This window comes from Falco cherrug, chromosome 7, assembly GCF_023634085.1.
Source record: "Falco cherrug isolate bFalChe1 chromosome 7, bFalChe1.pri, whole genome shotgun sequence".
NCBI classification, from domain to species: domain Eukaryota; kingdom Metazoa; phylum Chordata; class Aves; order Falconiformes; family Falconidae; genus Falco; species Falco cherrug.
In genome coordinates, this window is record NC_073703.1 from 18,575,873 (window position 1) to 18,603,303 (window position 27,431).

The following is a 27,431-nucleotide window of genomic DNA, read 5'->3' on the forward strand; positions in this document are numbered from 1 at the left end:
CTATGCAACAGACCCCAAAAAAAATCAAAACACCTAACCCCCATTAAAAAAAAAAAAAAGCTGCAGTAGGGTTTAGGTAGAAATAATAGCACAAATTAAAATAATATTTTTTTTTAACAAATAATTGAGCAAACTTCTTCATTCACTGGGGCATTTTCATTTAAATTTTCTCAAACGCAATAGCACCAAAATAATATTTAAGTAATAGATGTTTTATCTTTTTTATGCATAAAGTACAGACTTCAAAGATTCCCACTTTTTTCGGTTCACCTACAAGTTTAGAAATAAATAGATTTTCTAAATGTACTATAGAATTATTTCTATATAGTTTGCCGTAATGTGTCAGTTATCGCCAAAATAAGTGATTTAAAGGAACAACGCTGATCAATTTTATTTTATAGCACCTATGACTGCTGCTTTGTATGAGAATAGATCTGTGGATATATTACACATTATTCTTGTATTATGCACATTGTATGGGTTAATTTGATATACCAGCCTATGAGTGTTTTTTTTGAATAATTTTTTTTTCCTCAGCATAGGCTGAGATTTATGAACCCTTTTCTAAAGTGGCATTACTGCACCTTTCCACAGTAGGCTTCTACAGTGTGTATTTTAAACTCAGGGGAAAAAATCAACATGTATATATTTTGTATCGTACATAGTGCTTTGTGACTGGGTGTTTTGTGTTGTTTTTTTTTTTTGTAGACTAGTTTATATTGGGGTTTTTTGAGAAAATGTTTTTTTCTTGAGAATTTTGAGTGTAAAAGACTTATAAATGCATTCCTCTGTGTGCATATATACATATGGGTATGTGTGTATAGAGGAATAAATACGCACAGGTGTGAGTATACATGTGTATATTTGGGTATTTATTTTAGTGGAGAAAATGCCTGCCTTGCAGCCTTCACTTTCATAGTTACAGCAGAGAGAAACATGTTAATAATATTGTATGATGCTTAGAAGACGTGACAGCAGGCCTTTCTGTAGCTGTTATGCAATAAATAATGTACCAAGTCTTTTAACCTCAATGTAAAATGCTTTCAATTTGTAAATTTTGGAGCAAGCAGGTGCTAAAAAGAACAATTCAATTCTGCTTTTATTAGTATTGGGCCAGTTAGTATACAGGGAGAAAAGTACAATTAAAGCTGTTCTGTACCATATGCTGCCCACAGCAACTTAGACAAGGTCAAAGCTAACATTTGTAAGTCAGGACAAATATAAGATCATCTGGAAAATCTCTAGGGGTACACGGCTGTGGACATTGAATAAAGAGAGATAGTAAACACTGGTCAGCTGGATTTTCCGCTCTCCCCCCACCCCCGGTTCCTTTCCCTTCTCTTTTCCCCTCCCCATCCCACTAAAAAAAGCGATGAGCTACAATGCATCAGCCCAAGAGAGTTTCCTCTGCTCCACTCCATTGGGTTGAACTGCCAGTCTACTGAGCAGTGGTCCCCTGCCAGAAGGGTGTCTTGTCTGCAACAAGCTTTATTGATGCTTTAAAGTGAAGGTTACATCCGTTTCCCTGGGCAAATGAAAGCAGCCAGGGATGGGATCAGGTGCTGTATTGGATGGATCTATATTTCTCAAAATGTGAGCACCAAAGAGTAACACACCCTCATTTGCTTTCATAATCATGTGCATGTTGAAGTCCATTTGCAGAAATAATCTGTGTCGGAGGTATAGAAACTTGAGAGTACTAGTGAGTTCAGAGAAGAGAGAAGCAAATGCAAAAGATAGTGTTCTGTCTGCTGCTCACCTTCCTGTGGTCAATACTTGTGATGGGGATTCCAGCCACAGCTAGAGTGGCCTTCTGAAACACAGGGGACAGGCTAAAAAGCAGGATAATTAGTTGCAGTTTGTCCATTTTTTTTTTCTTCCTTAAAATCTGAATTTAATCCGGAATTTTTGAAGACTTAGTTGGATGCATCCTTTAGTAACAGTGTAGTTTAACAAGTGTGGGGAAGAGATTTTACTTAGCAGCAAAATAAAAAAGTATCTTCAAGCACTCTATATTTTTGTTAGGGCAGTGTGTCTGCTGCCTTACCTTCTTTTTCCTCCCCTCTCTGCTTCACGCTACAATTTAAAAAATGAAGTAAAATCAAAAGAAAGGAGCAAAAGGTTTCTATATACTGAATTTGGCATTTTTGGTAAGTTTGCCTATTGGGTTTTAACATGACTTTAAAATTGTCATTTACTGGGGAAGAAGCTAGGAAGTATTGCTGCTGTGTATCATTGCAGTGGGATTCTGCATTTCAAAAATACCCAAATAGGCATGTATAGCATGCCTAAACTGCATAAACATTTATTTAAGATGGAATTGGTTTAGCTACTTCAAGGAATTTGAATTTTATACCTTCCCTAAAAATTGTCGTTGGATTTGCAGACAAGACTGATGCTCTGTTCTCCTAAAGGAGTGTTTTATTTTCGTTCTGGGTGCTGAGAAGAATTTTTAAAATGTATGAACCTTTACACCTGGTATTGGAAACAAAAAGAATGACTGAGGATATGGTATCCTGATCTTGTATACTAGGGCTTTTCACTTTACCATTTTGCTTAAATATCAGCTGAACAAGAAATTAGGGTGAGTTGGGGTTTTTGGGGTTGTATTTTGTTTTTTTGGCAGCTTCTGTTTTGCTGTAAAGAGGAACACGGAAAACTGTAGTTACTATTCTTCATTCCTGAAGTTTTAGTGCATGATTTTGTCAGAGATATAATAAACATGAAAACAAGATTCCTTTTCCCAGAGCAGCCTTTCAGCAGAATTAGCTTTTGCCGCAAAACCTGCAGATAATACACTGTAAAATTTTGCCACATGTACAAATCATTCATCAGTGCGCACTTGCTTAGTGCATGACTGATGCTGATGGAATGTAGATAGGCTACTTAGCAGAGTTTACAAGCTACAGAATAGGTTATCCATCTCTGCTGGTTTCAAAAAAAAAAATCTCTTGTCTCCAGCAGCTTGATAAATATTTTCCTGAACTTCTAAGAATTGTTAATAACTAGGCTTAAATGAGTAACATAATTCATAATTCCACAAACAGTATGCGTGGTGGGAGCCTTGGTCTTGAGATAGCGTGAGCTCATCAGAAGTAAGGATTGGTTGCTTCATTGCTATTTTTTAATCTGCTTTTAACATTAATCTTAAACATTGATAAATATTTAAGAATTTGAAACAGGTTACAGGAAAACTGCCTGAGAGGAAGTATTGCCAGCAGGAGGACTCTTAAGTGTTATATTTATTAAATGCATTAATAGAATGAGACTTGGAAGTTTTACTTAGAATAAAATTTGGTAAACGCAGGTCTTTAAATTAATGTTCATGTTGTTGGCACCTGTATGAGTAAACACACTGTGTAATCCTTTGATATGCCATAGATATATTAGGTCTGTGTAACTTTCATGATAGTGCTTATTAGGTATGTTAATCACCAGGGCAGGTTTCAGAATTGGATGATGTGTTTGTTTTGCTTAAACCTGATGTAGTACAGATAATGCTTTCTCAGCTCCCACCACCACCCCTCAAAAACATCTTAGTTGTCATCCTGCCTTTCCCACTGGAGAAGCATAAACCAGTTCAGGGTGTGGAAGAGGCCAGTGTGGGTCTCTGACTTGATGTCCTTTGCAGCTCATTTGTCCTATTTCCCTCAGAAGTACTTCAGCATGAGAATTGATGGATATTCTAGCACAGCTCCAAAAAAGTCAAGTCCTCCACTTGATAAGCCGTGTAAAAAAAAAACTGGGTTTGGCCTGTGTTTATTGGGAGGGAATTTCCCATTCATAATCGGAGAGTGTTTTGGTTGTCAGCATGGAGACACATCCGATGCCTTCAGGCCTGGTGTCATGGGATTAGCAGATGGGCTCCTCTTCTACCTGCTGGAGACAACCCTCTTCAAGGAGACTCTGCAGACAAGCTGACCTTTTGACAGTTCCTTGTCTTAGTGGGAATGTCAGCCAGGAAAAACTGGTTTGATGCCTCCTGGATGTCCCTGTTATCAGTTTAATAGCTAAAAGAGGCAGTCTTGAGCAGCCGCATCATATTTATAACTGCCCTACTGAGCTCTTGCAGAAGAGAAAGCCCTTTAACCAGGGCAGACCAGGGAGCTGTGGTGCAGCCGTGCAAGCCTCCTGAGGGCTGGCAGCCCCGAAAGCTGCATTTTGCTGGGTAGGGGTCCTAGTGCATGCAGGGCTTTCAGAATGAGCAAACTAGTCACCCCAATACGTCGCTTCCCGACTTAAAAATAAAATTTTATCTTCGGTGTGTTTTTAAAAAAAAAACAACAAAAAAACCCCTCTTTCATTTAAAACTTTTATATTTTATATCTTGGGGACTTCAGGTTAATCTTAGTAAATTTTCTCCTTTGCTTTTAAATTTTGTTTGCAGTAACACAACATAAAAATTATGATTAGGTCATTAACCAGAAAAAAACCTGGCACTCATCTGCAGGTGATCAGATGACATCAGAGGCCTGGTTTTAATTTGTGGGTAGTTCTGATTGTAACTAAAAGAGACTTGCTCCTTTTGTGGAATTGGCTGGCTATTTCCCCACATCTGGAGTTAATGAAGTCTTTGAGACCACATCAGTTGTGTTTTGCCGCAAGAACCCTTTGATCTGAAAAATCTAGACTGGCACAAGTGCAGCTTCATAACATTGCAGCTATGTTTTTGCAAGCTATAGTTAAGATACCAAAACAAGCAGAAACTATATAAAGTTATGTGTCTGTGCTAGGTCTTTCATGTAGCTGTTTAGAAGGGCCTCTTTTACGTTAATATAATTCATAATATTTTTATTATGTTAATGGCTTGTACATATGTATCTGTAAATGATATGTTTGTAGGAGTTTTCTAGTTTAATTTCCCTTTTGAGATAGTGTTTAATCAGTTTTAATAAATAACCCATTTATGTAAAATGTTAAAATTTCAGTCTGAAGCTTGTGTTTACAAATCTCATTGATAATGTTACAATTTAAAAGAAGTATAATTCGTCATTGTAGGTGATTTTGCATTAATCAGTGTACATCTCCATGGCGGTGCTAAATGTCGTAAAGCTTTGTTTCCACTGCTGTCCTGTGACAGTGATAGATTATCCATCAGCTATAGCATATGCTGCGTTATTCTGCACAACAGAGAACTTGTAAATTAAGCCCAGTTTTGCCTAATATGTTTGCAGTCTTATGAGTGTGAGTATTTACAATTTGACAAGAGTGACGTTTCTGCTAAAATATGTCTGATGAACTATACATGCGTTCATCATATATAGTAAATACATATGCACTGTTAATATTGCTTATAATGTATTGTCATTCTGTCACTCAGGTTTGGTAAGCATCTCTATTTTACATTTATTCCATAAACTGAAAATTTGCAAGTAAAATAACGACCAAAAGCTCTCCAAAAGACTTCCTTTTTTAAAAAACCTTGCATTTATTTTGATTTTAAACCCCAAAACGTTAAAACAAACATGCAACTAAAAGTTTGTAAGTTTTCCACTTGATTCCTTTTTGCCAGGTGGCTTTTTACCTGCTGCTATTTTCATCACATGGCTGGTATCGACAGCTATGCCCTGGCTTAATTCCTTGCGCCCCAGTCCTTATTCCATCAAACTGTAATTTGATAGATTTTGTTGAAATTCTGTAGATGTAAAACGAGTCGAAGCGAGTGGTAAATCAGCCCCTCTGATATAAAAGAGTGCTGTCTGCAGGCACATGCCCAGCCATTTGGTCTGACAACAGCAGGCTAGAAAAGCATTTGGGAGCGGGGAGGAGGGGTATTGGTATGCAAATGGCAGCGGGACTTGCCCACTTCACTTTCTAAATATCCGTATCGGAACAGGCCCCCTCCACGAGAACAATGGCTCCCTTTCAGGGAACTTGCGCTCGTTTTGTGGGCCGGCTTGGTTTTCCTGGCCCTTCTTCTGCTTGGTAAACAACATCCCAGAAAGACAAGGCAAGAGATGTGAATGTTGTAGAAACACGCGTGTGCCTCGTTTTTGGATTTTAGGGCATAGCGCACTTTGGAAGTTGCATTATATAAGCTTTAAATTATCGTATGTCTTTATGAAGCCTTAGGTATTTACAAGTAAGGTGAAGGATTAAAAAAATAAACCCCACATATTTTACTCTGTGGCAAAAAACATCCTCAATGTTAAGTTTTTAGTATTCTTTGCTGCCATATTTGTAATTTGCTGCTTTTTAAAACCGATTTTTCTTTTAATATACACTAATATTGCAGTATCCTGTATAGCGATCAAAATGCTGGTACGCAAAAATAGCATTGCTTAGAACAGCTAACGTTTGGGGTAGAGCCCTTGAGTCTGTGAATACCGGCTTTGTTGATTTGGCATGACTTATTCCTGAATATGTTTTACCTTTCTTCTTAGAGTCACTGGTGAAAGGCTTGTAATAATTATGTTTATTTGGCATCTTACACTTTTTAACTTGTTAAGAAAATTCATTGTTTGCAAGTTAAGAATGGTTGTTCCAACGTGGTATTACACTGAAAAAAGAACAGTGCTGGTTTTCTTTAATGCTAGGCCAGTGTGAAAATAATTTGCTTGATGTTGCAGTTTTAAGATTATTCCTCAGGAGTTGTGTTACATGTATTTTTGATGACTGTACAAAGGCGTGCAAGTTTTTGAATGGATAATACAGTGTTTGCATTAAAATCTTTCCATTTGTCACTGGATGTTCTTTTTCTTTCTGATTGTTGGGATGCCAGCTAATTAAATATTCAAACAGGCGTACAGTTGTTTTAAAATAAAATTTGTTTGGGGCCCAGTTGTTTTATCTTGCTTTTTTATCTTGAGCAACAAGTCTGTGCGAGTCATGCACTTAGAAAGCAAAATCAGCATTCAGGCTTTTATCAGGCCACCTGGCTGAGTTGGCACACCAGAAAGTGTGTTGTTAGGATCATTCTACTGTAGTTCCTCTGTACTGTGGCAACTTGCTAAAAAGCAAATAAAACAAGGGCAGCAAATGCTGCAGCTTGCTACACTGTTCTTTTTTTATTTGTGCTTTCGATCTGTGCCTGTGTGGTGTTAAGAAGGGGTTTTTTTTAACGCACAACACCCAAATATTACTAACCTTTTGTTGCTCTCCAATATTTAGGTGTATGCACCATCCCCGAGTTCTGATGATTTCAACAGAGAATCTCCAAGTTACCCGTCTCCGAAGCCACCAAGCAGTATGTTTGCTAGCACTTTCTTTATGCAAGGTGAGTAAAATGACTTTAAATATATGGGTAGATGTCACTTGTCCTTTAGGTAGAAATCTGCAGTCAGCCACTGGTGTACTGAATGGATGAGGAAGTGTACAGGTAACATACTGTGCTAGAGCCTATGGTAAAGTTATATATACTTTTAAAACAGTTAGATGAAGGGAGCTGTCTGTTGATTTAAAGTTTTTTCTCATGACATTAATTGCTGTCTGAAATTTAGAGGGATTATACCCCAGGCCAGATGGACAGAATCCCCCATCCTTTGATTTGTAGGGGCTTCAGAGCAGTACACGGGAGTGATAGAGAAAAATGAGGTGAGGGCTTCTTGACTGTTCTGGAATTTGACTGTACAATATCAGCTAACAGTCTTTAGTTCTCAAATACTTGTATATCCAGCATGCCAAAAAAAAAGGGGGGGGGGGGGGGTTTGCACTGAGCAAAACGAGAGCAGAATTCATTTCCGTGGCATTACGTCACACAATTAGCTCGTACTGCAGCCTGATGAGGTTTTGGAGCATACTGAAAGCATAGTCTCTCAGTATGGGAATTTACAGAGCACTTCAGTGTGTGCTACAGAAGGAAAACTGCATTGACGTTGCGGGTTTAAGGCTTATATAATGTACTCATTTCAGTTACTTAAATCTGTTACTATTAAATGTTTTTATATTTTTATGGTACTAAGGTATTTTAGACTATAAATTACTTATTTTAGGTTAATAGATGTTTTGTACTGTATGTTTATGATCTCTGCTTAGCCAAACTTCTCTCCCCTCCACCCCCTTTTTTATTATTTTTTTCAGTCTGGAATTTTTATCAACCCTTTTGATATAAATCTGGCCTTACTGAAGGTCTGTGTAATTAGCAGAAGTACTTGGTATTTTCTCAGCTGCGGTTGGATTGTATTTCAGCTATAAAGCCTCTGTTGGTTTTTTGGTTTGTGTTTTTTTTTTTATATATATATATATATATAAATATAGCAACAATGTGGTGGCATGAAAATAGAAGATGCAGTATAAACTGCTCACCGTTTCCATGCCAATGTTAGTCTGGGTAGCTGAATTCTGTATTCTTTTAAAATAATTTTGTGAAGGAAAATAGAACTCTGGACTTCTCATTAAATGTATTTTTCTTGTTTTCTCTATTATTAAAAATAAAAAAAAAGATGGGACCCACAATTCTTCTGACCTCTGGAGTTCATCCAATGGCATGAGCCAGCCTGGCTACGGTGGGATGCTGGGAGGTTCCTCTTCCCACATGTCCCAGTCCAGCAGTTATGGCAGCCTGCACACACATGACCGTTTGGTAAGATACACAGTACAGATAAGTGTTATTTGTACTTGTATATGGAGATCTAACTTAGCAGAATTCATTTCTTGTTGCTGCTCATGTATATCAGTTAAAAACCCAGTAGTCAGAAACCACAAACATACGGTATTAGATTTATGGCTTTCTATTTATGTCTGTTGTATGCGTAAAAATCATTGTCTATATAGTGGTCTGTTCAGAGGATGGATGAGTCCCTTTCTTTAATAAAAAGCTGGGTGTTGTATATGTGGTATCTTAAAATAGCAACATTTCTTTAAAGACTGCCTAATGTCTTATGTCTGTTTCTCTTCTCTCTAGAGCTATCCCCCGCATTCAGTCTCACCTACAGATATAAATGCCAGTCTTCCTCCAATGTCTAGCTTCCATCGTGGCAGTACCAGCAGTTCACCTTATGTAGCTGCCTCACATACTCCACCTGTCAATGGATCGGATAATATTCTGGGTAAAAAGTTCTTTCTGCCTTTTTTTTTTTCTCTTTAATTTTACAAGAAGTTGAAATTTAGCACTACATGATGCACAAAATTAGTAAGATTCAATTTATTGGATGCTTGTAGATCAAGGGTACCACATCACTGTGACATTTCTGTCCTCAGTATGGCTGAGATGAGGCAAATTGTTTTGCAGTCAGCTTAAGACTTAGTGGTTTATTTGCTTTCACGCGGGAGACTGTATCTAACTGAATGGCAATTACCCTTCCGTAGTTTAGTCTATGTACACGCTCATATAGGTAATACTGGTGCTGCAGCTCTTAGAGCTGCTGTATCTGTCACCAAGGTGCTGTGCCAGAGAAAGGCAGGAAGGCTGTTTCTTTGGGGAGCTTGATAAACCGTGTCATAAATTCCTTACTTAACTGATTTAGAGATTACTGAGTAGCCAGCATGGTGGCTGGTTTAGTGTCTTCCGTGCTTGCCTAGAAAGCAGGAAATACAGGATGATCATCTGTTCCTTGCACGTACTTGTAAATCTTAAGATACAGTGGTAGAAATTAAGTGCTTGTAGACAGTCAAGTCAGTTTGATATGATTTGCACTTAGCTTCATTTTAAGTGGGATTTTGTTAAGTGACTATATTGGCTTTGATTTGGGAACATGTACAGCTGTACAAGCAGGACCCGGTTAACGAATCTGCATGAGGAATTCAGGCTGGAAAATCCAAGTCTGCTACAAAATTGCAACAGCAAGTGTTTTGTGATTTGGGTTTCTGATGTGAATGGCTTACATTCACATTAAATACATTCTCTTGGCATTGGAAATTGATAGTTGGAGAAAGGAGATGCAGTTTTTAAAGGGTCTGTCTTCTACAGTAAAGCAGGTATTTCGGAGGGTTCAGGTCCTTTCTGTCTTTCCAGTTGGCAGGGCTTCAGACAACCCCTCTGCTTGGTGGTGTGTGGAGCAAAAGGGCACGCAGAGCTGCTGACATGCAACTAAGAGCAGGGGTGACAGAAAGCTTGGTGGAGAAGAGCTTTTCAGGGATCTTCTGAAATAAAGATGAGACTACAACATGGGGAATTAGAGCAGGGGGAGCAAGGAGGCACACAAGGAACCATTGAGTGGATTTGACTTTGAGAATTAATGAAACGTGCAGTGCTTTAGTGATAACAGTTTAGAAATAAGCTGCAATAATACAATATTTTGATTTTTTTCATGTTTCATCAAGAATAGTTTGTGATCCTAGAAAATAATCTTCTTTCTAACAGCTTTCACTTTTTGGGCCTGAAGTTATCACGGTGATACTGTGTTTGACTTTAGAGGAGAGCATCTACATTTAAATCTAATTGTTTTAATTAAATTTTTAAGTATAATGAGAACTGATTCTGTTGACATCGACTTCCTCAGAACATCCATTTAAAAAGTGGTTGCTCAACTGTACGTGATGAATAAAATAATAAAAGTAAATAAAATTTCAGCTTTAAAAATAAGTGTTTGGTTTGCTTTCCACATTACAGGAAACAGAGGAAATGGTGCTGGAAGCTCACAGACAGGTGATGCACTTGGAAAGGCATTGGCATCTGTAAGTAGAATATTCAGATCTAAAAGACGGATTTTGATCGCTGCATCCATTATTTATGTGTTCATTCATTTTGCAATGTCAAATCAGGAGTTTTCATGTATGAAGTTAAAATAATGTGCTATGGTGTAATGTTATATACTAGACAAATGTCTACAAAACAAGTGAAAAATAGTTTTGTTTGTAGAAGACTCATTTTTACTTTTTTTTAAGTGATCGAAAAATTTAGGGCAGATATGTAGCTATACTTAGAATATTGTTTAGATGAAGTAAAAGATAATCATAAAAAGTTTAGGGTGTGATTTTTTTTATTTCTCTTTCTGTAGCGTTCTAGATATAGTAAAATATTTCTAACCTTACTCTTAGAGCAGGTCCTGCCTCAAGGTTTAAAATGTTTTCGCAGTGGCCTTAAAAAACTGAGGGCTTTTGAATGCTGTGTTGTATAGTTGTAATTTATGGAATAGCCTTTAAAATACTGTTATGTGCATAAAGTTTAAACTTTTTAACTCTTGTTGGAATAACGTAGATAATGTAAAACATTGCAAGTATCTTCAGTCTACTGTAAGCTTTGTTTGCATATGCAAACATACAGCAATTACTTTTGCATTAATACAGTCAGATGTACATTTTATAGAACAATAATTGATACAGTGTAGCAGAAGTGTCGGAGTTAGGAGTAGGGGCTGGGGCATATTTCTTGTATGTAGCAAACAGGGAGACCAAATCTGATTTAAAAGATAGAAATTACTACTTTGCAGCCCCAAAAGACCATTCCTGGGTTGGATTCTGCATCCCTCACCTCATACCAGTGAATGCAAATGTGTATGTTCGTGCAGATCCTGTTACCCTTGCATCCCTCAGAGGGTCATATGCTAAAAGATTACCAGATCTGATAATGTCTGCAATATCCATATTGGGTAGGAGAACTCTGACCTACTGGCTTTGAGCAGAAAAATGTTGTCCTTGTTGCTTTTGGGGATTCAGCAAGCTGATAACAATTCAGGAGTCCAGAGGGCAGTTAACACTCTCTCTTTGTCTGTTTGAGACCTGTCAGAAAAAACCTGGGGTAGTTTTGACTCCTAGAAATAGCAGTGCTTACATAGTTCAGGCTGCTCGTTGCTCTGCAGACGTAGTAGGATGACTGCTGCTCTGCAGCCTGGCCAAAATTTCTGTTGTAAGTCTGACACGCTGGCCAGTTAGACCTGCGGGACTTTGTGACGTTTTCCACTGCTCTCCTGTTTTAAATTATTTTCTCATCCTTTCAGGTATTTTTGCCCAAGTCACTAGCTGAGAAAACCAGGCTGATGTTTTGAGGAAGAACTCTAAATATATTGCGAGTGGAAGTCAGGGCAGAAATGTTTAATCTTAACTGGTGGGTGGGCTCTGGTTGTCATAGAAACTTGTTTCTGTCATCCTGTGTTGTTGCTTGGCAGGAGCAGCCAGGTCATTCCATAAATCATTTCTGTCATAGCTGATGGTGATGCATTCCATCTGCTCTATCAGTGCATGCCATAGTCTGCACACTTCAAATCCCTCGCCTCATCCATCTGCTTCCCCCGCACCCCGCAACACGTGCACAACCAGCACGCTGCTTGCGTTGGTTCGGCAAGGAGCACAGCTCATGGTTGTGGAGAGGAGGGAGGTGGTCTCTCCTGCAGGTGAAGCTAGCGCACATGAATTTTGATGGCTAGTGAATAAAGCATATTTTGCTGTTTGAACAAAGTTTTGTTTAAATACTGGGATTGTCTTGACTTTTTTTTTTCTCCCCTAAGACGACGCTATGTGCCTTTCTGTCAGGATTTTAAATGCTACTGCCACAACTGTTGAGAGGAATTTGTAGTTCTGAAATTCTGTTGATGTGCATCTCACAATAGGCCTTTCATGTGTGAAACATCAGAGGATACGACATTTGTTCTTCAGTTTAGGTATTAAAGACCATACAGAATAGTATGTGATTAAACATGTAAGGCCAGATAATACATTTGCAAAGGTTCTTTTATTTTAGGTTTAAGCCTGGATAATTGTGGTCTTAATCTCAGGGTAGGCAAGAAAGAGAATTGTACATGAAAGTATTTACACAAAGTTCCCAAAGCCCTGTGGATTATGCATTAGTTTGGATAATGAACTAGTATAGATAGAAAGAAAAGAAAATCTGGGTATTCGTGCCATTTCTAATGTGTTTCCCTGAACATTTGCCAAACAATAACCCTTTAAGATTGTGCCCATGGAGGGTTATATGGCAGGAGAAACATCTGGTTTATTTCATTGCCTAATGCCAAATCAAAACACTTGGTCTTTAATTTAGAGGAGATCAAACAGGAGGACTGTTTAACTTTGTTGATTATATCAGACCTCTTTGTGATAACTTATGTTTTGATTCCTACCTCAGAACTAGGGTAAAGGCCTTTGTACGGTCTCAGTAGTTAAATAGCCACTGGTCCCCTCACAAAGGAAAAGAAAATGTAGGGAAGTTGACTTCTAAAAGTGATTCATGAATTAAGTTTCTTTGTTGCTTTAGACTCAATAACATTAACATAACAAAGCCTAACTGAAATGTACACTGTAGTGTTTAAAAAATTGGACTAACAGCTCCGAGGTTTGGCTCTGCAGGCTCTCAATTGTGCAGCTTTTGTCTAAGAGCCTTTTCATTAGACGCTGGCATATTGGCACCCTGCTGATTGGAATGGACCATGACTGATAGGAGGAGGAGTCTTATTTGTTGCAGTAAAATGAGTCATGTTACCGTTTAAGCCTGGCAGAAGGTGTCAGGGTTGTTCATCATTGGTCATTTAACAGCACAGCGGCCAGGGACTGCATGCAGAATGAATTCTGACCTTGTGTTTTAGTTGTGGCTTTGGTATAACGTAGGTTTTCCCTCATCTAAAATAAAGCAAATTAAAATGGGCAGGTAGAGTAGTGGAAAATGACCTGTTTCAAAGGAAACTTGGTGGCCTTTGTTCTGGTGTCACTTTTATTTTCTGTGTCTTACCTGTCAGGAGCTCTCTACAGTTCCCATACTGACGCCCAAGATGATTTATTTTTATAACAATGTGCAATGCATGAATTTCGTACAATGGTCTGAGGTAGTTTTTTCTTTTAAATGTCTTTTCTTTCTAGCATGTATAAAAAGGAGGAGGTGTTTCCCCTAGGGAACTGATGGGTCTTTTGTAGTGAGAAAGTATGATAGCCCAGGAAGGAGCGTGTGGTTTATTGGGCCCTGGTTTCGTCAGCTCAGAAAATGTAATATGCAGCTTAACCGAGCCCTGGTTCGTTGTCAGCTAAATGGTGAAATGTCACATTGTCTGTACGAAGAAACATCAGCCACACTGCTAGTGCAGATTTTTTTTTTAACTGACTAACAAATCTCTTTGGTCTCTGCTCAAGTAAAACAGTTTTGAACTGGTGACCCATAAAATTATGCTCTAAAGTCCATAGTCAGCCTCTAAACCTATTCAGTTCCCTTCACAAAATGAATTTTCCAAGAATCTTGAAATTTTAAGTTTTAATTAAAGCTTTCAGGATTATGTCTTCTGTTTTTATCAAGACTTTTAAATTACATTTAATAGCAAGGAAATAATTATTGCAAGGTGAGGTTTAGTATCTCAAGGGAGGAACTGATACAAAAATAAGAGAGAAAACTGGTGTGTGCTGCAATACATAACAAGAGCAACAAAATTTCAGATGGGTGTTGTTTGGTAGTACAAACAGTAACTAGAACTGAATGCCTTCTTGGTATTTTCTCTTGTGAAGGACTAATTTTTATAAGATAACATGTGTCGACTGCTAAAATCTTTTCTCTCTAAATTTTGGGAAGTCGTTATTTCTCCACATTTTCCTGAAGTTTTGTTTGTTGTCATTGTGTGCTGTTAACTCTTAAATATATTGTTCCCCTTCGGTGATAAAAAGGCTGTAATTTCTGCTGCTGTTGAAGTGGCAGGAAGATCAGTTATACTTGTGTCGCTATCAAATACAGTCTGTGCTTATTTTGACAGCTGCTTGAAAATGAAAGTTCTCTGGACATTTTTAGAGCCTTGAGTGTAATAAAGCAGAGCTGTGATGGAAGGATCAAATTTTTTTTTTTTCAGTCCAGCATCGAGTGACAATTAAAAGCGTGAAAAGGAATCCCAATAGCTAATTTTTTTTACTGTGTATTCTAACACGTATTGATATACAATCTCTTTTGTCTGTTGTTAGATTTATTCTCCTGATCATACCAGCAGTAGTTTTCCATCGAATCCATCAACACCAGTTGGATCACCGTCGCCTCTTACAGGTAGAGACTAGCCATTTGTCAATAATTTATTTGTTGTTTTGAAAACATCCTCTTTGGAATCACAGTGAAATCAGCAGTAGCTTCCTCGCATAATTACTTCTGTATTTTGTTTATTTTTCCATTGCACTAAACCTAGATTCTTCACTATTTTGTTGTGAGCATCCACTTAAATTCTGGCAACTGGCTTTGAAAATTAGTTTCTTAAAATAATCTTTGAAAATACTGAATGACCACGTACTATCACAGCTATAAAGATACCAGTACAGAGAGTGAGTTGGCTGAGGTTGTTTATTAAAGCTATATGTTAAAATTCTGTGGCAGCTTCCAGTGACAAACCCAGCAGATGTGTGTTCCCTCTAATGAAAATATAGTAGGCTATGCGACTGTCCAATTTTTACATAAGATAGCTTTTCATTCATATCTTTCATGAATGCTTTCATTCTATGGGAGAGGAATTTCTGGCATTTTTTGAAGTAAATGCTGTGTATTGCAGCCACCTCTGTCACCTGTGCTTTGTGTGTTTGTAGTGTGAATGTGGGAAGAAGCATTCCAGTGTGGAGATGAACTGTGGGCAGCTGCCTGCAGCTATTAGTGGTAGTGCAGCTTTCACAGACACTGTGGCCTCAGCTGTCTAGTAAAAGTTGAACAGCTGTTCTCCATATAGAGAGGACTGTGAAAGCTCCATTGACTTAAATTTGTTGTTTAACAAAGAACTAGAATTACATGCAAGATGATGTAACTTTAACCCTGTTCTTTCCTATAGTACAATTTAAATTATTTAACGTTTATACAACAGTCTTGTTTGCCCATTCTCGGTTGTTTAATATATCCCTACAGCTTTCTGGCTGTTGGTCACTTTTTTTTGCAAGTGTGTTTTGCTTTTTATAAAAAAATAGAATAAACTTACAGTGAAAGGTGTACAGAATGAGCTTAGCTGAACTCTTCTGTAATCTACATGAATAAATTAGTAAAGTTATTGCACGCAAAATGGTGTCATATACATATGTATGTGACTGTGCATATCTAGATACGCAGTGTCACTCAGAAAACTTTCATCGTTCATACTTCACACACATTTAATGGACACTGTTCTGGTTTTCTGTGGACTTAATGGATTAATGCATATCTGACAGGGCATTCCTGAGCAGCTGCTTTGGGCATTTTTTTTCTATAACTGAAAAATCCATGTTGACTTGAGTAATGATGGGATTAATGGGATTTTTGATTTAGTGATTACAGTTGACAAAAAATGTTTTGTGTATCTGTGTTGTACTGAACAGGCAGATCAGACCAGAAAATTATTATTATTTTCTTTTTAACATCAAAGTAAATACTGAAAATACTTTGTGGCTGGAAGAAAGTTCTGACGTTTCAAAGTATTTACATTTTTTAAAGAACCCTATTGGAGTTCCTGATTAGATACCACACCTTATTTTGTAAGCGTGAAAGCACTAGCTGATTTCTTGTTTCAAAATGTAAATTTGAGATCCCTAAAGTTTGAGTTTTCCCTTTGCTGTTGATGCTTTTGTTGGAACCAGTATCAAATGTAAAAACTCTCCAAAATTTTCACGTTGATTTGTATTCCCTCTTCTGGATTCTGATGGCTAAGATAGTAGTAGATGTAAACAAATAATATTGAAATCCTTGTCAGGCGCAAACTTAGCATCTGCTTTACAGTTCTAACCTCCCACCCCGCCCCCTTTAATTCCGGTGATATAGAATTTATCAAGCCTTTGGTAAATTGCTCCAGTAGCTAATTACCTTCATTTATGAATCTGGACTTTTATCTTTATTCCCAGATGAGTAACTAAGAACACAGTGAAGCACAATGTAAAGTAATTACTACTATATTTATTGCTATTTATACTCCTGGTTGCCATTTTCTGTCCTGACCCAAAAAGTTATTGCAGATAAAACAAATGTTTTATGTATACTAAAATAATATATTTTGGAGCATTTTAGCCTTCATTGTGGTTTTCCTCTTTTGCAGTTCTTTGTTTATTTAGCATTCTTATTATTATAGATATGACTAAGTCATAATTTACCTATCCTTTAATTGTAAATTACAGTAGGAGCACTGTATTTGCAATTTGAAGTATTGAGAGACAGTAACTTAAAATGAGACACTTAAAGTATATCAGCTCATGTTTGGCTATTAAATGGCTGTTACATTACTGAATAAGGACTGATGACATTGTTTTACTCACTTAAGTAAAAGCTTTGAGAGTAAAACGATGGAAAACCCCCAAGTATTCGGAGACAATAGTGTGTGTCTCATCTTCCCTGCCCTCATTTAATTTCTAATTTTACGTAAACATGCGAGAAGCTAAGCTCTGGGCATAGTTTTAATGATTCTGTATATGTATGTGAGGTTTATATACGGATCTGAATGGTGGGAGCCTCGGCATTTTAAGAATCCTTCTGCCAGGATCAGAGGTATTCAGAAGGGTTTGGTGGGTTCTGAGGATGCCAAACCAGCCCTCGCCGACTCCAGTGTGCATGTCTGTTTGAAAGGGGAGCTGGAGGATTAGTGTTGGGGAGACTTAAGAGCAGGAACAATACTACAGTGATTACTATCGATGACCCCTGTAAATCCGAACACTTGCCTGGCTTATTTGTTTTTTTTCATGCTGCTATGTTGGTGCTGCACTAAAAGCTGCAGTTGTTAATTGCAGGGCTTGTGGTGCCAGGATGCTTTTTAACATAATTGGTGGATTTCATGCACAAACTTCTAGGAGGGGGGGAGCGGAATGAGAAAAGCAGGAAATCGGTGCCATCTGGCAACCTGCGCAGACATGGAGACAGTGCGCCACCGCTCAGAAAGAGCACTAGCATGACTAGAGGTGTGATTAAAAACTGCAGGTTGCAGTTGGGTTGTCCGTTTGAGTATCGCCTCCCCCCTTTTCTTTTTGCTTCCTTTGTGACGAGTCCCACTCAGGAGTTTTGTTCTGGGTTTACATTAAGTAATAGTACCTTTTGTTGTTTAAAAAAAACCCACCAAACTCATCAGACTAGATGCACAAGCGTTGAGTCTCCTGCTTCTTTTCTTAACTGATTGCCTTTCTGCTTAATATTCAGCTGATGCTTTATTGTAGGAAGTAGTGCACTTAGTCCTGTTAGTTGTGAGCACTCTCAAAGCCTTGACTATGGTCTTGTCTCTGAAAACCGAGTTTTAACCGGAAAAAAAATTTGAAATTACACTGAGCTGAAATGTTATAAAGTTGTTTCATTAATGCTTTGCCAAAACAAGCGGGGCTCCAAGCATTGTTCCCAAGTTCAGAAATGACAGTAATGCAGAGGGAGACTACAGATCCAGACCCAGAGTAGCTGTGTGAAGTGAAAATTGGTAATTATACTTACTCACTGATGTTGTTATATTTTAAAAGAGAAATCCAGCACAGTTATGGCAGCCTTGGGCTTTTATGAAATTGGAGATGGTTTATTTTTTTTTTAATTAGAAAGGGAATATTTAGGTATTTTAATAGCTCTGCAAGCTGTACTGTTTTTGTTAAATAAAACCCTTTCTTTAAAAGGTAACTACTTGCAGCTCTCTGAACAAAGGGACTGTAATGTTGTTAAACCTTTTCCCAGTTTTCCAGACGTACAGCTCTGGCTGTTATTGAAAGAACAAGCCCACAGGCTCTTCCTTTAATGAGCTGCTTTGGATTGTATGTCCATAATTTATTAATGTAATTGCTTTATTATTACATTTGTATGGCTGAAAGGAAGCTGTCTCTAATGGCCATAGAATTTCATGTAGTATCTTTATAAAAGATGCATTATTAGTTGGTGAGAAAAATACATGTTGTACTACTTCAGGCTTTGTTTTAAAAGTACTGCTTTATTAGTTACTGCATTTCACATCTAGTAGTTTTTAAATTTGACATGGTAATTGGGTGTACTTATGTCAGATTAGAATGGATATGTGTTTGAATTTGCAGTGTATAGGTAATATGGATATAATTGTCGATTTGTTGTACAATGATTCTTTAGCTGCCAAATTACCTTTAAATATATCAGAAATTACAAATGGGAATAACTTGAGTGTGGTTTTACCCCTCTAAACTTAGAATGTGTTGTAATCTAAAATGGCATAGTGTAGAACTAGACCAGAGAAAGGAAACTTTTAGACATATATTAACTTTTCTTATTTAGTAGAGAGGTGTCATCAAAATGGTTTTCCTGTTACCCTTAATTCAGTGTCATCTTTAAATATTTTTGTTCTGTATTTTAACACTGTTAAAGATATGCCTACGTATACTGAAAATAATCTGAAGAAGAAAGAATTCAGCAAGCTTTTTATGGTGACATTGGCAGAAGGCAGGTATTTCAGATACAGCGTGTGTGTGTTTAGACCACTTCTTAAATGTTGAACTACTTCGAAGATGTCACTGCTATAAAAAATACCCCTCAGTAAGGCAGAATGAAGGCATTTGTCCTGCTTTGTATACCCATATGTTAGCTTACCTTTACGCAGAATATGGTGATTTTAATTACATTGAGAAATCCTGTGTCTCTGCTTCCCACTTATGCTGCATGAATCTGTGCGTTAACCGAGACAATTTTGACAGGTGCCAGTCAGTGGTCTAGGAGTGGAGGACAAGCCCCCTCGTCTCCAAACTATGAAAACTCTCTACACTCCTTGGTAAGAATTTGTTGAAAGCAACATAGTACTTCTTACTTAAGAGTTGAAGGCTTGGTTTTGTGTAAATCCTGCATATCATTAAAGGAAACAGTAGGATAGCATTACAAATGAATTCTTTGCTAACAAATGGCCTGTTCAGTTGAACAATATAAGACGTGCAGGGTGTGTCTTTCACCATCTGTTCCTTGGGCATCAGGCTTCTGTGCTGAGGACAGCTGGTGCTAAAGCGCTGTTATGAGCTTCTGGTACCTTTTCACAAATCCATAGCTAATTCTTATCTAAAGTTCAGTCTGGAGAAAAGATAAAGACTTCGTGCCTTTGCATTTACTTGTCCTTCCCCCTCTCTCCCTGAAATGTTGGTCTCTTGGGCTTGTTTTCATTACACTGTCATTCAAGTATTAAATATGTTTTATTTGTAATTATTATTTGCTATTGGGGAATGTTCATTTATTAATTAATGAAACATTTTACAGAAAAACACACAGGAAATAATCTACAGTATTGTAAATCTTCTTTTGAAGATTCAGCAGAGGATTTAAGTTACTGACTTCTTAAATTTCTGATACAGCGTCGGGAAGGAAAGGGGAAAAAAATGGAGGGAAGGTTTTGATTACCTGTTAATACTTCTAGTTTCCACAGATGTAATTATTTTTTTTCTGTCTAACAAGAATAAATATAAGCTAAATGAGTTTTCTTTTCTTCAATATTTTTGCAATTAAGTATATAATTGATACGTACATCTTGGAATCCTAACATAACTGCAGTGTTAAATATTAGCCTCTTCTTATCTTAATATAATCAGATCTCTGTTGCATTAACTTGACTAACAATTTATTGCTGACATGCACATCAGCTGTTTCCTCACCTCTTTTTTGAATTAATCTTAACCTGTGCTTTGCTTCCTGTTCTGTCTTGACTTTGCCAGAAAAATCGAGTTGAACAGCAACTTCACGAGCATTTGCAAGATGCAATGTCCTTCTTAAAGGATGTCTGTGAGGTACTATTTCACTTTAGATGGTGCCTTTTTGTGTTTCAATTAATGCTTCCTTCAGATTCCCCATTAAAAACTTAAATTAGTGTAGCATATTGCCCACCTTTTGACTCCCAACATGCTACTGTTTCTCTAGAGAGTTGCAATGTCAGAATTGGTTTTGCTTTGGGGTTTTTCTGCTGTGTCTTTTTGTTTTTGTTTTTGGTTTTTGTTAAGGGAAGTAATTTTAAGACAGACTTCTCTGCAGTAACATACAGAACTCGCTTTTATTTCTGAAATATCTAATCTATTTAAAGATCCATTTTAGAAAATGATAACTTAAAGTTTTGTCCAGTTTTTTTGTAATACAGGTTCTCAAAAAGCCACTGCCTCTCTTAATTGTTACCAACGTGGTGAGGCTGATTTTATGATCATGCTTTCTCGTCCTGTATTAGATAGCTTATTTTGTAGCACTTCCTTTTTTCTTGTTCATGCCATGTAATAGAAGCTGAGTAACATTAACCTTATAATAAGCTTCACTTTAAAAGCTGCCACCTATTTGTGGAATGAATGCTATCTCGAGCAAAATCTCCAGATATCTTTTCTTTTTCCTGTTTGTTTGTAGTGCTGGTAGGTGCTTTCAAAGTCTTTTGAAACTGCATTCCATCTTCTATCTTTAATATCTCCGAGGTAGAAACTGTTAACGGCATAATGGGTCTGCAGATGTGTTCAGTAATGGCTGTTACTGTCCCTCTTCAATCCCCGTAGCAGTCGCGGATGGAGGATCGCTTGGACAGACTCGATGATGCCATTCATGTACTACGAAATCATGCTGTGGGGCCTTCCACAAGCCTATCAGGTGGCCATGGAGATATACATAGTTTATTGGGACCATCCCACAACGGGCCAATTGGAAGCCTGAACTCAAATTACGGAGCATCTAGCCTTGTAACAACCAACAGACAAGCATCAATGGTAATGCTGGTTTTAAACGCGGTCTTTATGCAGGGCAATTACAGCTGATGGGTTTAAATTGACTTAGAGCTAGTGAGTTGGACTGTAAGATCAACCTTTACCAGGAAGAAACTATTTGAGACTCTTGTGTAGGAAAAGATGGCAGACAGCTTGCACCTGCTGTGGGTTTCCAATTAAAGGGTTGAGGGTTGGGGGTGGGCAGAAATGAGGGGGAGGAGAAAGATGGGAAAACTTAGCTTCGGCCTGGTCAGTGGCCCATAAAATCCTGCTGTGACCATATGCAGAAAGCTGAAACTTTCTGCTGAGAGCATTTCAGCTTATACATGCATTTTTTCCAGATGTGTAATAATTGGCAGAACAGTTTTCTCCTTGAAATGGTGAATAGGGAGATTGAATGGGAAAAGCAGTCAAGAAGGACTGAATTTCAAGTGTTCTGGTCTGGAAAAGCTGTTTATTGTAAATTGGAACTAGTCTTCAATAGCAGATGCTGGCAGAGGACTGGGAGGAAGCTGGTGGAATGTGGAACCATAGTGTGCGCAGGCTCAAAATTTGAACTTTTTTTTTTTCTAAATGAAAAGGAGTTTGAGCACAGCTGTAGTGTAAGTAACAATGAAAAGGAAACAACTTTCAGATTAATCCCCAAGAAGAGTGAAATAATTCAATCCATCTCTTTTAGTTTCTTTAAAACCGTGAACTGTTTTGAAAAAAACGTTGTCGAGCTTTTCACAGATCAGAAATATGTTAAAAACATTATATAGTAAAGGAAATCTATTTGTGGCATTACTCACTTCCCTTTTTCTTCCTTTTCATTCCTCCCTTCTCAAAACTGCTTAAAGGAAAAAGAGCTTTTTAGAACATGCTTATTTTAGTGGTGCCATGTGTTTGCATGTTTACAGCGTAATTTTAAAGACCAGTTACATGCTGTGAAATTTTTTGTTATAAAACAGATTCACAGCTGGGTACTGTGTGATCAAGGCAAAATTTCACCTATCATCAAAATAATTAGGTACCCCAATTGCTGAAGGGTTTGTATTCTATAAAACAGAATTAGTTCCAGGCTCTCCCATTCGCACGTCACACATCCATTTATATTAATTTCAGAACCACTGCAGTAAACATCAAAAAGAACTGGTTACTTTCTATACACTGCATGTGTTTGGGGGCTTTTGGGGGAGGGAGGTACTTTCCAAACTCATAGCCAACTTTAGGTTTCTATACAAGTTCACAGTTACTTTTAGTAATGAAGGAAGTGATACATAAATACTTTAGAATATTTTCTTAATACTGCCTCATTTAATATTTAAAGAATGTTGTTAAAGGGAAAGTTCTGCAGTGTTCTGGGGCGGACTGAAATTTAGTCATGCAAAAGAAAACTTTTTTCCTAGGTCTTAATGATGTGGGGTGAAGTGAGTGACTGAAATTGCAGTGGCACAATCGTTCTCGATCTGACTTGTGGAACCTCCCGATATTGCTAAGCCAGATACAGTCAGATGCAGATAGTGCCAAAATGTACATAAAAATCTCATGTTTCTCTTTTAAACTAAGCTGTGATAAGTATTTTATCAACTCAGTTTCCATTAAAATAGGTGACAGTGGAAAATGACTCTCCAAATAATAAAGGTTTCTCGGCCTGCTGTAGTTTAATTGACATTGTGTAACTTAAATGTAATACAGACTTGATTGATCATCTAAGGACTGAGCTGCAGTTTTGATTGAGGGATGCTTGCTGTCTGCTAGAAATCAACTTGGATTAGGCAAATGCAAAAAATTTGCTTTTATATTTCATCCTCACTGGGTGAAATGAGCTTATAGGTCAGTTTTGGCTTGGAAAAAAAGTGAGTCAGCTAAAGAATTTCTCGGATTAACCTTGATTTTGCTACATCAGAATAATTGGCTCCAACAGAAGGCATCCTGTCTTGGCCTTGCCCACTCCCCAAAGAGAGCCCTTTGACATCATTTGCAATTGCAGGAGCTCAGCATGACTTAGGATGGAGTCCTCGGATATGTGCAGAGCAGAGGTTGGCACATCTGGCTGCAGTGGAAACTGGTTTATTAGTGGTGACGGCATTTCAGTACTGCTCCCCAAGTATGAGCCGTAATTCTTAGAGTATTCAATAATCAATTAATGTTAAGCTATGCTTGCTTACTATTTGTTTTTCTTGAAATAGCAGATGTAGGAGAGCAGAGTATTTGACGCACCACCTGAACTCTAAGAGCTAGACTTTGTTCAGGAATTAAATACTACTTCACTGTAGAGGACCTCCAGTAAATGTTAAGAAATAGTGAGTATTGGCCGACATAATGAGAATCGTCAACATTGGTAAGGGTGTTTAGCTGTTTTTGTTTGACAGGCTCGTAGGGTGTTTTGGTCAGGAAATGTTCATTGGGATTCAGCACTAAATGAAACTTCCTTGTCGAGGGAGGGCGAGATCTTTATGCAAAACATTTTTGTTCTTTAGGAAAAAAATAGAAAAAAAAAATTTAATTTCCCTTGAAGAAGATGATCTTGGCAGAAGGAGCTCGGAAATGAGTAATTTGACTCCTTTTTATGTAATTAGTGTAACCAGACATGGTTTTATTTTAACATTTGCTTAATTTTTGAGCCAAATTTATTTTAAAACTCCAGTTGACTTCATTTCCTGCTCTCTGTGAATGGTCTTGTTTTCTTTTTAGCTGGGCTGGCCATTAGACTTACTCAAATAGATTTTTAATATCTCAAACTCATCAAATATTTGCTAAGTGGCCTTTGAAGTTGATTTGTATTTTATTTCATGTATTATTGAAGAGTTAAGAACTAATACTCTTTTTGTTCTTATTCAAGCTGCTTTTTATTTCTCATTGTAATACAATGGAAAAAGAACAGCCTGAATTGATTAAAAATAAATAAATAAAAGGCCTGGAAACTCAGTTAAGGATGAAACTCAATCCCTAAGTCACAGGGGTTTTTGCAGGTATAGCAGGAGTCTAAGAAAATCGGCGATCACCCTGCGTCTGCCATACTGTAGAAGCACCAAAGGGTGGTTGAGGTGGCTTTGCTGCCAACGCCAACCTCTGCTCTTGCTCAAAGCTCTCCAAGTATTGCTGTTTCTCCACAGACAGAACATCCTGCTGAACTTTGAGCTTTCTTGAGGTGTAAAACTCTTGATTCCAAAGCCCTTTTCGTTGTCTTAATTGGGCTCACCTTAGTTAAAATGATGTTATTGACTGTGGCCAGATCGACCAGCTAGCATGGCTTGGAAAGTACATGTATCTATAGCAAATATGAGCAAAGACTGATTATTTTTTTAAGTTTTTTTTTCCTAGTTCTCAAAAGCTGTTATTGCTAAGAGCTGAAAATCAATAATCAAACTGAAGCAGGAGATGAGATGCAGAGCCAACGTTACCAGGACAGAGGCTGTCCTTTCCCCATGTGTCACGTTCGATTCTCCTGCGTGCAGCAGTGTGTCAGCAGTTGCCACGATTTGTCTAGTTCTTACTTAGTTCCCAAAACCACTTGACTGGTTTTCTGGTTTCAGATCCCAAATGCTGTCACTTAAATCAACTGAATTAAGTTCTGCACTCGTACTTTTTTTTTTTTTTTAAATGTACAAGTCTGAGCATGCCTGTGGGTTGTCCTGTGTACAAGTCGGTGTTGAAATGCACAGAAGTAAATGCAGCTCACTTGGTAAGCGGCCGCAGCGCAGCCTGGCATGCAGGGCTCTCCTTTTTCCCGAGCTGTGATTTATTGAGCTGTAACTTCTTGGATTTGCCGACAATCCTAAATATGTGTCAGATTGTCATGGTCTAGAGAAAATACGCAAAGGTGAGTGATTGAAATATGTTTTTAACAAACGCCGTGTGCAACTGACAACTTCAGTTTCGTGCCAGCCTTTCCATTTGTCTTCTGTTTTGTGTGCCCGAGCGTGCTTGGGGCTCACTGTAGAGGGATCATGAAAATCAGACGAGGTTAGCTCGGGGAAGAGGGAATGTGCACCCAGATCGTTGGCTTAGGGAACCAATCCTGCAGGGCGTTGCGGGGGGGGGGGGGGGGGGGGGGGCGGGGCATGGGGCATGCAGCTGTATGCTAATGCAGCCCCACCCCGCACAGCTGGAGTGTCCCCAGCTGGGACTGGGGAGCAGGGAGACAGAATCCACTGGGAAATGAAATCCACCAGGAAACGAGAGAGAAATGTTTGTGGGAGCAGCGGGGTTAGGAAGGGAGCGGGGGGCCGGCAGCTGCTGCCGGTAGCACTCCCACACGTATTCTGCAGGTACTTCCCAAGTATTTTTCCACTGGGAATGGTTATAGCACTCGTAGCAAAGAGTGCCCTGTTGCCAGAGAGAGGGCCCGAGAAGCTTCGGAGCCCCAAGGAGGTCCCTGCCCATGGACATGCACTGCCCCAGCCACCCTTAGTGCTGGGAAATGATTTGACTGAGAATCACTTACAAATAATAGTAATAAAACATGTCGCAAGCTTGTTTGTTCTGAAGGCGTTGGAGCGGATGGCATAATATGCCTTTCAGAAGACTTGCAGCCCAAGGTTGCACTCCATTGAAATGCAGATGGGGGAGAGCCTCTTACTCGGGAAAGTGGGAGTCGGGAGTCCAGGGAAAGAAAAGCAAACTGCATTTTCTAAACTCGCTGTTTAAGATACTGAAGATCCAATTTGGCACCTTGAAGCTGTCGCTGATAAGTTGTGCTTTCAGGGAACAGAGCTCCTGGCCTTCGCACAGGGATACAGTGACTTTCAGCAGTTCCTCGGGGTTGGGATTTTGTGTTTGCTGGTTTGGATTTTCTAGTACATCACAGATCAGACATAAAAATTCACGTTGCAGTCAGTTTTGTAACACTTGTGCTCTTAAGAATTCTGTATAAATCTTGTTAATCCAAATTGTATGCTTTGTTTCAAAGGACTGGAACATGGACTTGAATTCAGGTTTTATTTCTAATTATTTTTTGCCTTTATCAGAACTGATGTGCTAATCCATCACTTTTAGATTAGCTCTAGATTTGAAAGTTGCCAGGGTTCTGGCAGCTGCTACATTTGTACACAGCTTTAAGAAATCTTTGAGTTTAAGTAGTAGACTTTGGAACAAACCTGGCCCTGAAGTGATTAATAGTCTGTAGCTTGAATAAAAGCACCCTCATGTGTTAGGACTAAGCATGACCAGAAGAATATAATAAAACACACAACCTGCGGGGCAGAATTAGGGAAAGACTCATTTTTGGAAGTTCAGCGTGGAGAATGAGTTTCACGTTCCCACTGTAAAGTTCTGTCTTGCAGGCTGAAAGAGTCAGGCTCCGCTGCTTACTCTGAGTGAATTCATGACATTTGCGAGAGCTGAGGTGGCTGTACCCATAGCAAAACTTCGCACAAACAAAGCCTGTTACGCACAAAGGGAGATAAAATACACTTTAAATAGCAACAGATATTCCGCAGTATACAAGAGGAGATTTTCTGCAGAACAATAGATAGAAATAGCAGCCCGGAATGACCTCATGTAAGTTGTGGGTTGTCGGCACGGGGGGGTGTCCCCCTTTCCTTTCTTGTTCCTGTGCGTTAGCTTACAGGAACGAGTGTATATTAAACAAAGGATAAACTTGCATAAGGGTATTTATCTCTCTCTGGGTAAAACCCATACTAAGACATGAAAGGTAAAAGCTGCATTAATTACTCAAGAGGGATTCAAAGCTCAGCAGTTTACTAGGATTGAAGGATTTATTGAAAAACAGTGGTTCTCATGTGTAACTCCAGGCAATAAACCTATTTAATTAAAGGCTTAATCTTCTACTTGACATGTTTGCTACTGTTCCAATAAAAAGCTTCATCTGTAGCCAGTTTTTGTAACTATACAAATAATAGCAGAATCCCTCATCTTTGTTCAGTTTTTTAACTGTTTAATTGTATTATGTTGGTTATATTATAAATATTTAAAGGACTTTTGTGTCTTTAGGAATCAAAAGCTTTAAATGACTTGCGTTCCAAATTATTTAAATATAGGCAGTGTGTCTTTACCTCTTTTTCAAACAAAAGAAT

The 27,431-nt window shown here is 38.2% G+C and overlaps 1 protein-coding gene across 15 annotated transcripts in view; it reads left to right on the forward strand.

Annotated features, from left to right (window-relative positions):
- TCF12 (transcription factor 12) overlaps positions 1-27,431 on the forward strand; it is a 173,895-nt gene that overhangs the window by 135,945 nt on the left and 10,519 nt on the right. For 8 of the 15 annotated variants that reach the window (XM_055715645.1, XM_055715642.1, XM_055715647.1 and 5 more), the window contains 8 exons: positions 7,111-7,216; positions 8,382-8,521; positions 8,843-8,987; positions 10,490-10,554; positions 14,746-14,824; positions 19,396-19,469; positions 20,395-20,466; positions 21,208-21,414. In XM_055715645.1, the coding sequence (XP_055571620.1) occupies positions 7,111-7,216; positions 8,382-8,521; positions 8,843-8,987; positions 10,490-10,554; positions 14,746-14,824; positions 19,396-19,469; positions 20,395-20,466; positions 21,208-21,414 (888 nt within the window). The remainder of the gene's footprint in view (positions 1-7,110; positions 7,217-8,381; positions 8,522-8,842; positions 8,988-10,489; positions 10,555-14,745; positions 14,825-19,395; positions 19,470-20,394; positions 20,467-21,207; positions 21,415-27,431) is intronic. The other 7 variants (XM_055715648.1, XM_055715650.1, XM_055715649.1 and 4 more) reach the window with 3 other exon arrangements.